Here is a 14,367-nt window from a genome sequence, read left to right as displayed (position 1 = left end):
TCACTTTGAGTCGACAGACAAAGGGTTCAGTTCAGTGCAGTTCCTGCAAGAACTGGACCCATTTCACCCACACAACACTTGCATCCAGAATATTGCACAAACACCTGGACCTGCTCCTTAGGCTCCTTCCTCCTACCCTATAATCCCCCCACCAGCCCCTCTCTTACTCCTCCACACCTCCTCAGCCTAACCCACTGATCCTTCCCACACCATCCAATCCCCCAACCCCATCCATTTCATCAGCACTGCTAATGTCATCTGTACTCCCATCCATTGTTGACAATTTAGCCATTTATCCCTGTTCTTGCCTTCCCTCCCTACCTCCCCTCCATTACCCTCTCCTCGCACCTGCCCGGCCGCGCTGCGCTAAGCAAATCTTCCCTGGAATTTTCCACTGATTTCATCCATTGAAATAAGCCCCATGCCCTATTCTTATACAATATAATATGTATATATAAAAAAAAAAAGAGATAACTGATAATGCTATACACCTGGAATTGGCTAATTATCACCTGGTAACATCCCAAATGCACTTGTTTTCTAATTTTCCCTGGTAATTTCCCCTTGAAATATGCCGTATAATCTATTCTCGTAATAAAAATATACATAAGAAAGGAAGGGAGAAGCCTAAGTGTTTACATTCCCCTGGAACTACCTAATTTCCTGCCAATCATTTCACAACATATAAAGTAGCAGCTGTCACCTTGCTGACATTGTCAACCCTTGGCGGCCCCATATCTGCATCGTCATTTAGTTCAGTGTTGTCTCTTGAGATGACGGCACATAGCACTCGCGCCCCTCCATTTCTGCCACATCTAGAGGGCCCTGTGACCTCTACCCCTACTAAACCTCGTGTGGGAAGGGGTAAAGGACTAAATGACTCTGCTGTGGAACGTGAACTGGCTAATTTATCCGTGATAATGATGGACAGTGACTACAATCTTTCTGGTGAATCGTGTGATGAGCCAGTGGAGGAAATGGTGATAAACTACGAGTGCTTCAGTGTCCCAAGTTCATCCTGGCTCCAAGGGAAAGGAGCCCTTATTTACTGGAAGTGACCCCATACGGGATAATGGCGTCTGGCAATAGATAGATAGATAGATAGTGTATAACATAGGGTAAATAAAATAGAAATGTAAGTAAATAATTACTAATATAAGAATATGAGTATAAATACTTGGAGTAATGACAGTGAAAGCTTTGCTCTCTACGCTAGGTTACTGAACGAGAAAGTTAATGCCTGGAGTGAAAATAAACTACTATTACTGAAGGAAACTTATGGATAAATACTGTAAATATATATGTGTAATATAGTAACAGGAATATAAAATGTGAGTGTGTTTATGAATAATAAATGACAGAATACCAGCGGGGAACGAGCGCAAGTGGGAAGCTCGTACATGCTCATAATTTTCATTGCTTTCAGTTTTTTTTTTTTTTGGATTCCAAACTACTTGAAAATCATAGAATAGTGTTTCTAGTGATAATATCAGGCTGTGGTAATCACATTACGGGGTGTCAGGAAATGTAAAGTGGAGAATTCGTTACCCAACTTCAGACGTCTCCACAAGTCCTACGGTACTTGACGAAGGCTCAACAAACATCCCAGGAGAAAGCTAGGACTAATAACTGATTTTTGGCAAATATTTTTAAAAAGTCAGGTGGAGCGCGAATATCCTCGTGGGACTTGCAAGGAGCGCAAAAACAACCCCGCGGTGTAGGGATTAAACAGTACACCCATCACAAACATCAACACTGCTGCACACACTTTCAATTATTCAAAATGCAGACAAAAGATATATCCCTAGAGGGAACAGAAAGACACAACCCCTACTTCACACCAGAAACTCAAGACCTCATCAGTCAATGTAACACACTGTTACACTCCCCAACACCCCATACACAAAACACCACACAACAAATACAAGCACTCAACACTCAAATAAACATAAAATATCAGAGCAGAAAACACTAAACTGAAATAATTACCTTCAAACACTTGATCACAAAACAAACACCAACAAACTCCACAATACACTAAACAGCATCACACTCTCCAACAAGAACACTACACAATCACATGCTGCCATCACAACAATAGACACTAATACCAACAAACAAACATGCTAACACTCTCATCAATCACTTTTCACATGTCAGTCACCTAAACCCCCATCATGACGACAGACGTGTCATCCGACGCAAGAGAGAGTTCCCCACAGACCCAGACTTCGCACCCTTCACTTACAACCAGACGAAGCACAGCATTAGCAACCTTAGGCACTCATCTGCCTGTGGCCCAGACAACACAGGTAACATACACCTTAAGCATCTTGAATCACTAGGCATAGGGTGTGCAGAACAAATAGGGGAGAAATTTTTGTTTGAATGTTTAGGTGGGCAAAGTATGCAATCGAGTCCACTTTACAAACAAAGCATTCAAGCAAATATTTATAGTTTTTTATCAATGCAAAGTCGTGCCTCACTATCCCTGCATTCTGTAAATCTAACTGATCTGATTACGAGAAGGGTATGGCAAAGAAAGGTAAAATTAAACAATGTGGTAAAAAAAAAATATATATATTTTTGAGCTATACAATAAGCATAATCAGTTTATTACATGTGGGATATTTTGGTCGGGTCATAGAGGGCTCTGTGGTGCCGTATAACATGGAAGATCAGCTGTCGTTCTTCTTCATTCTTCGTCAGACCACTGTTGTAGTCCATTGCCAGTTTGAATGCCTGGTCAGCAGCATCACCAACCACTCTGAGATGGGCCATGACATCAAGAATGGGGCAGAGATCACTGATGCTTGTCGGAGTATCCAACTTCAAACACTGGACGAGGTTTTTAGACTTCTGGGTGACAAACTTAGAGATTCTCAGATCTGATGCCTTATCAATCATCTTCATGTTTACACGGTGCACACCCTTCTTCCTCGGCAGTGCTGTGGTCACATTTTTCAGCATTTCCTGCCTTTCCTCAGCAGAGACTTTGTCAGAATACATGGCTAGTGGAGCCAGGTCCTCACTGAGGTACCAGAGGTGGCTTTTAACTTTGTCCAGTGTCTTCTTTGCTACAATGGGATCTACCTCTTTGAATTCTTCAATCTTCTTCAGGAGACGGAGGTCAGTGATTGGAGTGTCAACAGCATTTGGGGATTCACGCCAGTGCATCACATAGATGGTGACAAGGAAGACACAGATGCGTTTGATGGCCTCCTTTTGATGCTATGTGAAAGGGAAGGAGGCTGCATCCTTCAGTTGATTTCTGAAAAGAAAAATCTTGAGGCAGTAAAGACCTTTGGCCATCCAATGTGCTCTGCAATAGGCACCTAGACGGTGAAAGGTCATCCATGCTGGCTTCTTGCTGAGGAAAGCCAAAGACAGCTGGAGGAGCTCAAGGTAGTCATCACAGGGTTGCGCACAATCCACGTGGCTGAGTATGAAGTGTTCAATGTCCTCGGCTCTGTTAGCAATCCACGACTGAGATTTTTCATCTGGGTCATCATCGTAGGGATCGAAGGAATCTGTGTCAATTTTGTTTCAGAAATCTTTGAATCAACTGAAGAGAGGAATTTCAGGACCATAAGAAGGGAACAAGAGGTTAAAGATCCCTGCCACTACGAGTTCACACGTGGTGCCTGCATGCCATGAACAACAGCGGGACTTGGAGACCTCTTTCAATGACAAAGCAAGCTCTGCTGTGAATCCTGGTGTTAGACGCTGTAGTATCAAAACAGAGCCCTGCAATCCAGGACTTCACTTCCAGCCATTCATCCAGGGTCCTTAGCACTGCCACTCCCATTGCTTCGCTTGTTCCAGCAGGGATCTTAGGAATCACCAGGATCTTCTCTGTACCAATCCCTGTAACAACAATTGCCAGGCAATCACTGCAGTCGCTACCATCGATGCTGGGCAAGAGCTTTCCATCAAAATGGAGAATCGAGGGTGTTTGTGGCTGGAATTCTTTTTTGATCTCTTCAGCAATCTCAGTCCTTGATTCCTTCTGAACAGAGTGGAGAGATCTGACAGACAAAATGAGTTCCCCCACGTCAAGCCCCGCTGCGATCAAGGCGGGAGTTACCACTTGCATTGTAACTAGCGTTGAAATGAGGCATGGGTTTGAGAAGGCCAAAGAATAACTGCAAAGTATGGTGTAGCTCCCACCAGTAGTGGAACTGAATAAGCACTTTGTCCTTCAAGTTCCTGAAGGTTCGATTTTTCTGAACACTCTACTAGGCATACAAGCACTCACCAACATACCAAGTGTATTGGAGTGTATTGGTGTCATGATGAGGAGAGGTAGATTGGTCTGTGCATGTGGGGAGGATGGGGGATGATAACTGGGTGCAGAAGGAGAGAAGTGTTAATATTGGGGGTGGGGTTGCAAGGAGTAGACCGAGAAAGACGTGGGACGTGGTCATTAAGTGTGACCTCAGGGTTAAGGGACTGAACAGGGAGGCTGCCAAAGATCGAGCAGCATGGACAGCAGCCATTAGGTGACCAAGGCCGATGCATACAAGCATATTGGAGTCTACAAAAATGAAACACGAAAACAATACTCCAAATCAGCAGTCCAGGAATTGTTATCTGTGACTTGTAGGCCTACTGTGTCATTTCACTTGTATATGTTCACTAATTTCTATATCTTTCAGATTCAGGTTCTGGTATAGTATTGTGCAGTACCGATTATGGTATTGTACAGTAACATACAGTACAGTAACACTCCCGAATCAGCGAGGGTTACGTTCCAAACACCCTCGCCAATTCTTGATGCCTTCCTGAAAACGACCTTTACCAGTAATTGTGCTGCCTATGAACCACTGATACTGTAATGCATTACTCATAAACAAAGGTTTCTTGTTAAATCTGTTTCCCCGTTGTATTTAGCTGGTCAGCTGTTACAACTCTTGCTTGGTTCATCAGAAAATGGCAGAAGAGATTGTCCTAAGTGTATATCCCTGAACACTAATAAGGGGTAAAAGATATCTCACGCTAGGGGGGTGATCACGTGTACAGCGTATGATACTGGGGTGAGCAGCCTGGGTCTCCCTGTGCCTTCAGTCCCTACACAGCGGTCATGGAAGGCAGAACTGACACGCGGCTAACTTGCGGAAGGTTGCTATAAAGTACATTTGCTGAAATTTTTACCCCACATTAAAGTGCATGGGATATTGTTGCATGAATTGACACTAAAGTGATCAAGATTGTTTGGTATTTTTCTCTACATGTTCTTTCAGGTGTTGTGTAATACTGTACAAATGTGTGACTAAATACTTGTATTGTGGTGTTCTATCACTGGAAAAAAAAAAAAAAAAAAAAATCTGTGAAATCACTGGCTATAGTCTTTGTGATGAATAATTATCAGTTGGAGTTCATTTATAAGAGTGAATAAGTCGTCATCATCATCATCCGGACCTCCATTCATACCCTAGGGCAGGGTGAGGAGCAGCAATATCCAGACAGCCAAAATTTGCCCAATCCAATGGGCCACAGTTCCATTTGCTCATCATTCAAGCCCCCGGAATCCTGGCTCTATTGGATATGCCAAAAACATTCACTACATTCTGTAGTTTCACAAAAACATATCCGACAGACTCAATCCAGACACTGTCATGTTAACAAGGGGTGCCAAATCCCTGATCATGCACTCCTCCTCACAATATTCATCCAGCCAGCTCAATCTCTTGTCAGTCCAATAGCCTCACCAACTTCCAAACCTCTCTTCCTCACACATTTATCCACCATATCTCTCCACCTTCTCCTTGGCCTAGGCTACCTAGTCTCCTCCCTCCTTCAAATTCGCTCAGATATACCTTTTTCACCACTCTATTGTTATCCATTCTCTCCACATGACCAAACCACCTCAGTACACTCTCTTCTATTCTGGTGTCCACAGACTTCCTCACTCCACACTTTTCACGAATCACATTATTTCATATCCTATCCACTTTATATTCCACATACATTCCTCGGCAGTCCAATCCCCATCGCTCTAACTCTTGACTTTTCATTCTCATGCCACACCATAGTCTCATAACCATATGTTAAAGTTGGCACTAACATTCCTTCATGTAAGCCTCGTGCAGATGCAACACTCAAGTCTCTGTTTATCAAAGCCATCACTGCACCAGCTACCTTCCTTCCTTGTGTCACTCTACTTTCCACTTCTTTTGCACATTTTCCTCTCTTTTCTATCACTGTATCCAGGTATTTGAACTCTCTCACCAATTCCAGTCTCTCTCCATTCAGTGTAACATCACATTGGGAGTCACTTCTCTCTCAATAACCATCAATTTACTCTTTTCTACATTTACTCTCAAGGCATGACACTCACAGACATCAGCAAAACTCTGCACTAGTCTACCAAGTTCTTGTACGGTATTTGAAAGTAATACCACATGATCAGCATACCATACAACAAATCTGAGAGGTTCCATCCATCACCAATGCCATCCTCCTCTCCATTACTTCTGTTTTTACTTCTCTCATCACATCATCCGTATATATATATATATATATATATATATATATATATATATATATATATACTGAACAAACATGGACACCACACAACCTTGTTGCATGCCGACATTGATTGTGAACCATTCATTTTGATGCCCATTAACTTTTACACATGCTTCACTGCCATCATAAAAACTCTTGACAGCACCTAGCAGCTTACCATTTACACCGTACATGTGCAAAACCTTCCACAATCCTTGTCTGTCCACTTTGTCGTATGCTTTTTCCAGATCAATGAATGCCATACACACCTTATGGTCCTTCTCACAAGCCTTCTCAGCTAACTGTCTCACTGCAAATATTTGATCCACACATCCTCTGCCACTCCTAAAGCCACCCTGTTCATCACTTACTAAGACTTATGACATTTCTCTTACTTTCTCTATAATAATTCTTCCATACACCTTCCCTACTACACTCAATAAACCTATGCCACAATAATTCTCGCAGTCACTTCGCTCACCTTTATATCTGTACAGGGGTACAGTCACAACCTTTTTCCACTCTGCTGGCACAGTGTCCCTCATCCAAGCCTTCTTACAAATCTCCAAAAAGCGCTTCATTCCACTCTCTCCACTACACTTCAACATCTCTGCATACACCTCATTAACCCCAGCTGCTTTCCCATTTTTCAGCCACTTCACCTGTGCGAGTGTCATGTTTCCTGGCACTGCATTCCTTGTCTGAACACCCCCAAAACCAATCATGTTTGCAGTTGCTCTGCTCTCTCTATTCCCATTCATCAGGCTTTCAAAATATTCCTTCCATGTGGTCCTGACTTCATCCCCATGGGTTAATAATCCACCACATACAGTACATCCTTCACATCATCACATTCCTCTCTGCTTTCCCTTCTACATTTCCACACCTCTTTCCAGAATAACTTCCTATTTTCAGAGTAGTTTGCATTCATTTTTCGTCCTACATCATCATTTACCTCCTCCTTTTTCCTCTTCACTAGTCTCTATGTGCTTCTTGCTCTCAACACATTCAGTTCATATTTCAATTGAATCCCTGTCCTGTTACCAATCTAGCCACTTCTTCCTCTTTTCCTCAACTGCTCTCTTAACCTCTTCATCCCACCATGCCATACCTTTCTCCTTTGTTGTTACTCTTGCCACACCACACACCGCTTTAGCATTTCTAACTATGCAATCCCTATAAGCATTCCACACGCTGTCCAGATCCATTCCATTCCAATTCACTGATTCTAAATCCTCCCTTTCTTTGGTCCTGTATTCATCTAACATTTCTTTGATCCTCAGCTTCTCGACGTTCAGTCTTTCTCCCTGACTGCTCCTCTCTCTTCTCGTCCACCTCACTTCTCTCAGACTGATCTTGCATACCACAATCATATCATCTGACAGACTTCCATATCTTCCTCTCATGGCCCTCGTATCGGCAACCATTCCCAGCATTGATCTCACTACTGTATAAGCACATAATCAATCAGGCTTCTTTCAACACGATCCCTGCTCCCTCTATACCATTTTTTTTTTTTTAATGCGAGTAAGAAGAAACCAAAAGCTAGGAGCCCGCAAACAATTCCTTCCAAGAAAAAAACAAAAACAATACAAAAGTGAGCCAAATTCAAGATCTGTTCATTTCGAGATGCCTGGACACGCTGCATGTGAAAGACTGGAGATCATAGGAAGTAGGAAATACAGACAGAGGGAGACAGTTCTAGACTTGACCCGTTGCATAAATGAAGGACTGGGAGTAACGGTTAACTCTTGCATTAGAGAGTTGGACGGAAAAAGGATGATAATTTATTGCTAGACAGGTGCTACGCGCCTGTTGTAGAGGTGGAGGGATGAAAGCAGACAGTTCAGAGCAGTGACCATGGAAGTAGCAACAGAAAAGAGATAAAGAGGCAACAGTGCGGCAAAGAGACAGAGATTGAAGGGAGCCAGTAAGAGGTGCAGAGTTAAGGAGACGAAAAGCCTTTGACTCCACCCTATTGAGAAGAGCTTTATGTGGGCAGCCTCCCCACACGAGAGTTCTACTCTACACAGGGGCGAATATAACCCATGTATAAAGTCAACAACTGTGCAAGGGTAGAGAAGGTACGGAGTTGGCATAGCACACCTAATCTCTCAGAAGCTGATTTTACAAAAGATGTGAAATGATCTTTCAAAGATAAATCCTGAGTGACTGAAACCCCAAGCATGTTCAAGGATGATGCAGGCTTGAGCTGGACATTATTAAACGTAAGTGGGTGCTCCAGTGGAAGATTCTGTCAGGTTCATAGGTGCAAAAACTGAGTCTTTGATGTATTAAAAACAAGATTATTTTTACCCCCGTCAGAGATACGAACCACGTCAGACATTAGGTGTGCCATAGCCTCATCCCTTGTTTGTTGAAGTAATTGCTGGGATGGACGTTGCACGAACCGAATGGAAAGGTAAAAGGTGGAATCATCAGCGTACGAGTGGAGAGTTAAATGTACAGCTTAGATCATTGACGAATAAAAGGAAGAGAGTTGGTGATGGGACAGAGCCCTGAGGAACACCACTGTTGACAGATTTAGAAGAAGAACGATGGCAGCCTACAACAGTGGCTATAGAACAAAAAGTAAGGAAGCTACAGATGAAGGCACAGATTGAAGGATAGAAACTGTAAGAAGGTAGTTTGAAAATTAAGGATTTATGCCAGACTCGATCGAAAGCCTTTGAGATGTCAAGTGCGATGGCAAAGCTTTCGCCGAAGTCCCGGAAGGAGGATGATCAGGAGTCTGAAAGGTAGGCAAGATGATCCCCAGTGGAGCATCCCTGGCGGAACCCATACTGACGATCAGAAAGAAGGTTGCGACAGGAAAGGTGCTTTAAAATTTTTTTGTTCAGAAGACTCAAAAACTTTTGAGAAACAGGATGTTAAAGCAATTGGACGACAGAGGGTTGGGAAGGGACACCCTTCTTTGGAACTGGCTGAATGAGAGCAAACTTCCAGCAAGAAGGAAAGGTACAAGTTGAAAGACAAAGGCAAAAGAGTTTACCTAGGCAGGGTGTAAGCACAGAAGCACAGCTCTTGAGGACAACAGGAGGGACTCCATCAGGTCCATATGCCTTGTTAGTATTGAGGCCAGTGATGGCAGAAAATACATCAGCTGAAGAAATCTTAATGTCAGCCATGAGGAAGTCAGAGTGAGGAAGTGACGGAGGAAAAACACCGGAATCGTCTAAGGTGGAATGGGAGGAGAAAGTCTGAGCGAAGAGATCTGCTTTATCAGTATAAGAAATAGCTACAGAGCCATCAGAGTAGAAAAGAGGAGGGAAGGATGATGAGGTAAAGTTGTTAGAAAGGTTTTTGGCAAAGTGCCAGAAGGAGCGGCAAGAATTCGAGTTGGAGAGTTGAGAGCATTTAATAAGGATGGCACAAAAGAAGAAAGCATACAATGAATGGATGAGAAATAGGGACGTGGTAGAAGTTGAGAGGCGGAAGAGAGACTCATATGTAGAAAGAGAGAGAGAGGTGAAAAGATTAGTAAGAGAGAGTAAGAAGACAGTGGATGAGGAATTTGGAAGGAATTCGAGTGTAAAGTGGAGGGACTGTAAGAAAATGTTCTGGAAAGAGGTGAAGAGAGTAACACAGGGAGGAAGTGAAGTTAGCAGGGGAGTGAAAGATAAAAATGGTAGATTGCTAGTGGAGAAGGGAGAAAAAGTGAGCAGATGGAGAGAACACTTTAAGGAATTGTTGAACATAGAGGATGGAAGTAATGCGAGTATAAGTGGCTGGGGAATGGCTGGGAGAAGGAGGGAGGTGAGAGGACAGGAAGAAATCAATAGGATAGAAGTTGTGGACGCAATTAAGAAAGTTAAATTGGGGAAAGCCCCAGGAATTGATGAAGTGTCTGGTGAAATGTTGAAGCATGGGGGAGAGATAGTAGTAGAATGGATGTGGAAGATGTCCAGATTGGCCTGGGAGGAAGGTAGAGTCCCGGAGGATTAGAAGTCAGGTATAATTATTCCCTTGTACAAAGGAAAACGGGAAAAAGAAGTGTGTGGTAATCATAGGGGCATCTGTCTTCTTTGTATTATAGGAAAAGTGTATGGTAGGATACTTATTGAAAGAGTTAGAGAAAGAACAGAGGAATTAGTTGGAGAAGAACAGGTAGGCTTTAGGAAGGGAACAGGTTGTGTAGATAAAATATCCATTCTTAGATCTTTAGTGGAAAAGTTTCTAGAGAAAGGAAAGAAGTTGTATGTGGCTTTCATGGATTTGGAGAAAGCATATGACAGGGTGGTTAGACAAGGATTGTAGAAAGTATTAAGAATATATGGAGTAGATGGGAAGTTGTTGAATGCTGTGAAGAGTATGTATGATGGTGCTAAGGCTGCAGTGAGTGTGGATGGCGAACTGAGTGAATTTTTCTCTAGGAAGGTTGGGTTGAAACAGGGATGTGTCATGTCTCCATGGTTGTTCAATCTGTACATGGATGGGGTAATAAAAGAGGTACAAGGTAGGGTAGTGGATGTTGGAGTGGCCCTGGTGAGAGAGGGTAGTGTTTGGAAACTCCCTGTACTGTTGTTGCAGATGATACTGTGTAGTTGAGTGAAGATGAAGGAGAGCTGAAAGGCTTGGTGGATGAGTTTGGGAGTGTGTGTATGAAAAGGAATCTAAAGGTGAATGTAGGGAAGAGTAAAGTGATGGTCTTTGAGAGAGGTGAAGTCAGAGAAGGTACAGCGAGATTGGATAGTGAGGAATTGGAAAATGTGAGTACGTTTAAGTACTTGGGTAGTGTGATGAGTAAGGATGGAGGTTTGGAGGGTAAAGTGCTTGAAAGGGTACAGCAGGGAAGAGAGGTTGCTGGTTCCTTGAAAGCAGTGATAAGAAGCAGGGAAGTGAGCATGGAAGTGAAAAAGTTACTACATGACAGTACTGTGATACCAACTCTAACATATGGATATGAAGCTTGGATGTTGCTGGAAGGACACAAGTCAAGAGTGAGAGTAGTGGAAATGAGTTATTTAATAGGTGCCTATGGAGTCACATGGAGAGACAGGCTGACAAATGAGGATATAAAGAAGCATTGTGGTGTGGATGTGATATGAAACGTTAGGAGGAATACACTGAGGTGGTTTGGTGAGTTGGGAGCGGGGCAGTGAAATGGCGGGGGACAGAGCGACGTGGAGGCGATTTGTTTGTGGCCACCCCGAACGGGATTGAGGCGTCTGGCAATAGATAGATAGACAGAAATAATACTCATATATTCCTTGTATGTCGTACCTCAACGACAGGTGAATACGGGACCAGAATCCCATTACCTTTCAATGATCTAACAAAAACAGGCTACAAGGCAGGTACTTATAAAAATTCATAAAATTTGTTTTACAGCAAAAGCAAGTATCAAACTTAATCACTATGTTACCCCATTGTTACAAACTCCAGTCTTAGTCAGGTAAAAAAAAAAACCTATTTGCCACATTCACTCTTGCAGCACTTGGCAACATCTTCAAACTGGGGCCTTGCACCGCATAACTGGTAAACTAGAGGACAATGAAATATGATGGAACCGAATACTTATTCAAAGAGGTCTGTGCTAATTTTGTACTATAATCAAAGGAATGGACACTCCAATCATCTGAATGAATTTATACCAAGAAAGCAATTTTAATGTTGTAGTGTCTCCTTAGGGGTAATTCTACACAGTTCAAGACATTGACATTTTAATACATGCTATGTAAAAAAACAAAAAGGTTGTCCCAGTCTACCCACAGCATTTGGGTTTCCCAGACAGTCACCCATCATGGTACTAACCAAAACCCAAGCTGGTCAACTTCGCTGATCCATCGGGAAGCGGTGTATCAACTTGGTGACTGATGCTGCTTCAAGACAAAGGAAAACCTTAAACACAAAGTTCATGTCCCACCTTCGCTGCTCTGGTCAGTTTGTCACCAGACTCCCCAACACAGATGTTCAGGCACAGCTTACCGATGCGAACATCACGCATCACATTTTTCTGTTTGTCAGTCATCGTGCCTGCAAGAGAATGTAAAAGTTAGGGACTAATCTTGGGAACAGCAAAAACTTTAATAGTACACTTTCTGGTATCAATTCTATGTAAAGTTTAGCAAAGTCAAATTAAGACAATTACAAAAAAACTGGAAGGTTAAAAAAGACTGGAACAAGATTTATAATGTCCAATGTTGAGACAGCTGAAATAATGTAACAACCTTCAGTCTGACCTTGTTAAAACACACACATGTTTATGACCTGTTACTACTACAATCTTGCACAGGTTTGGAGGTTAGCTTTATTTCATTTCATGTTTAAAGGCTCCAACATGCTTGCATGCATCAGCCTTGGTCACCTAATAATGGCTCTCCATGCTGCTCAACCTTTGGCAGCCTCCCTATTCAGTCCCTTATCCCTGAGGTAATACTCAATGACCTCATCCCAGGTCTTTTTCAGTCTACCTCTCGAAATCCTACCCCTAACGTTAACACTTCTTGCTTTCTGCACCCACTGATTGTCCTCCATCATCTCCACATGCCCAAACCAACTCGATCTACCTCTCCTCATCACAACACCAATACACTCCAGTCTCATCCTACCTCTTAACTCTTCCATGGTAAACCTAGCCTGCCAGGTCTTGCACTCAAGGAGAGAGAGAGAGAGAGAGAGAGACACACACACACACACAGTCATGCATCGCACAACATCTGTTCACTTTAACGTCCAGGGACCCGTAAGAATATACAGTAACAGAAACAAACAAAAATCAGAGAGAGAGAGAGAGAAAAAAAAATTTTAATTTGGGCTTTTTATATTGTACTGTACTTTATAAGTAATATACAGCACAGTATACACCATATACCTGCATATACATAGTACAATATAGCTACTGTATACAGTGTGTAAGTTATGGTGGTTGCTTAACGTCCTATTTTTCAGAATGTATCATGGTGCATGTAGTGTATGGCTGTATAAATATATATTTACATATTCACTGGTTATTAATTCTGTAATATTATACTGTTTGTACTGAATAAGGTTCTTTGCCTAAGTGACTGAATGGACAGTAAACTCTCAATCCTCATGCTAGGTATTATTCACACTCAGCACTCTCATGGCTACCCTACTACTGGAGAGGGACACCTTCACTTATGGCAGCTCCACTGATCACTTATACAACCATCCCCAACTTCCTCTCTATCTCCCAAAGGAGGACGGTGTATTTGCAAGACAACTTCACCTAGTGGACAACTAGGTTCCTATTCAGATGAGCCTGGAGTCACACCACCACCACCAACTGTTTAGAGTTTACAGAGCTCTTGAGTGGCATGTCATTTTCTAGCACGGAATGTAAAATTGTGACATCTCACAAGTGATTTAACTGATTCACTCCTGTGATAAATTATCACATTTGGCTCACAAGTGTGATGTCACTCTAGTTGGATGTAGTAATTTCCCGGTGTGTGTGATATCCTCATTATATACAAGTGTGTTCTCTCACAATCACAACTATGATCTTATAATGTGTTCATATCCTTCTTAAGGTTCTACCAATGTGAATAAAGTGTATATTATTCTTTTATTATTCCTGCTGTATGACTCCCGGAAATATGATTTCTCTCTTTGATGCCTTGGCGTAATCTTTCCACTGTACCGTGTATATCAACCTATAAGTGTTACTACTACTTCTACTATTCCTCTCCTCCACCCATAATCGCCCTTCAGCATCATTCCTCTTTCGCTCCTCTACCACCGTTGTTTCACTACTGCTACTACTACTACTATTTCCCGGCGTGTGTGTGTAATATCCTCATTATATACAAGTGTGTTCTCTAAAAATCACAACTATGATCATATCAAGAGTTCATATCCTTCTTGAAGTTT

General features: G+C 42.4%; 1 protein-coding gene across 1 annotated transcript in view; it reads right to left on the bottom strand.

Annotated features, from left to right (window-relative positions):
* The window catches only part of RpL11 (ribosomal protein L11), a 72,234-nt gene that overhangs the window by 42,123 nt on the left and 15,744 nt on the right, over window positions 1-14,367 (bottom strand). Inside the window, exon 2 of the mRNA XM_080267153.1 lies at window positions 12,398-12,507. Coding sequence (XP_080123279.1) covers window positions 12,398-12,502 — 105 coding nt within the window. The 5' untranslated portion in view covers window positions 12,503-12,507. The remainder of the gene's footprint in view (window positions 1-12,397; window positions 12,508-14,367) is intronic.

The sequence above is a fragment of the Coenobita brevimanus genome, chromosome 23 (assembly GCF_032717465.1).
Source record: "Coenobita brevimanus isolate Jiangsu-jjx chromosome 23, ASM3271746v2, whole genome shotgun sequence".
Lineage (NCBI taxonomy): Eukaryota > Metazoa > Arthropoda > Malacostraca > Decapoda > Coenobitidae > Coenobita > Coenobita brevimanus.
Note: the sequence above shows the minus strand (reverse complement) of the source record. Positions and strands in the feature narration are given on the sequence as shown.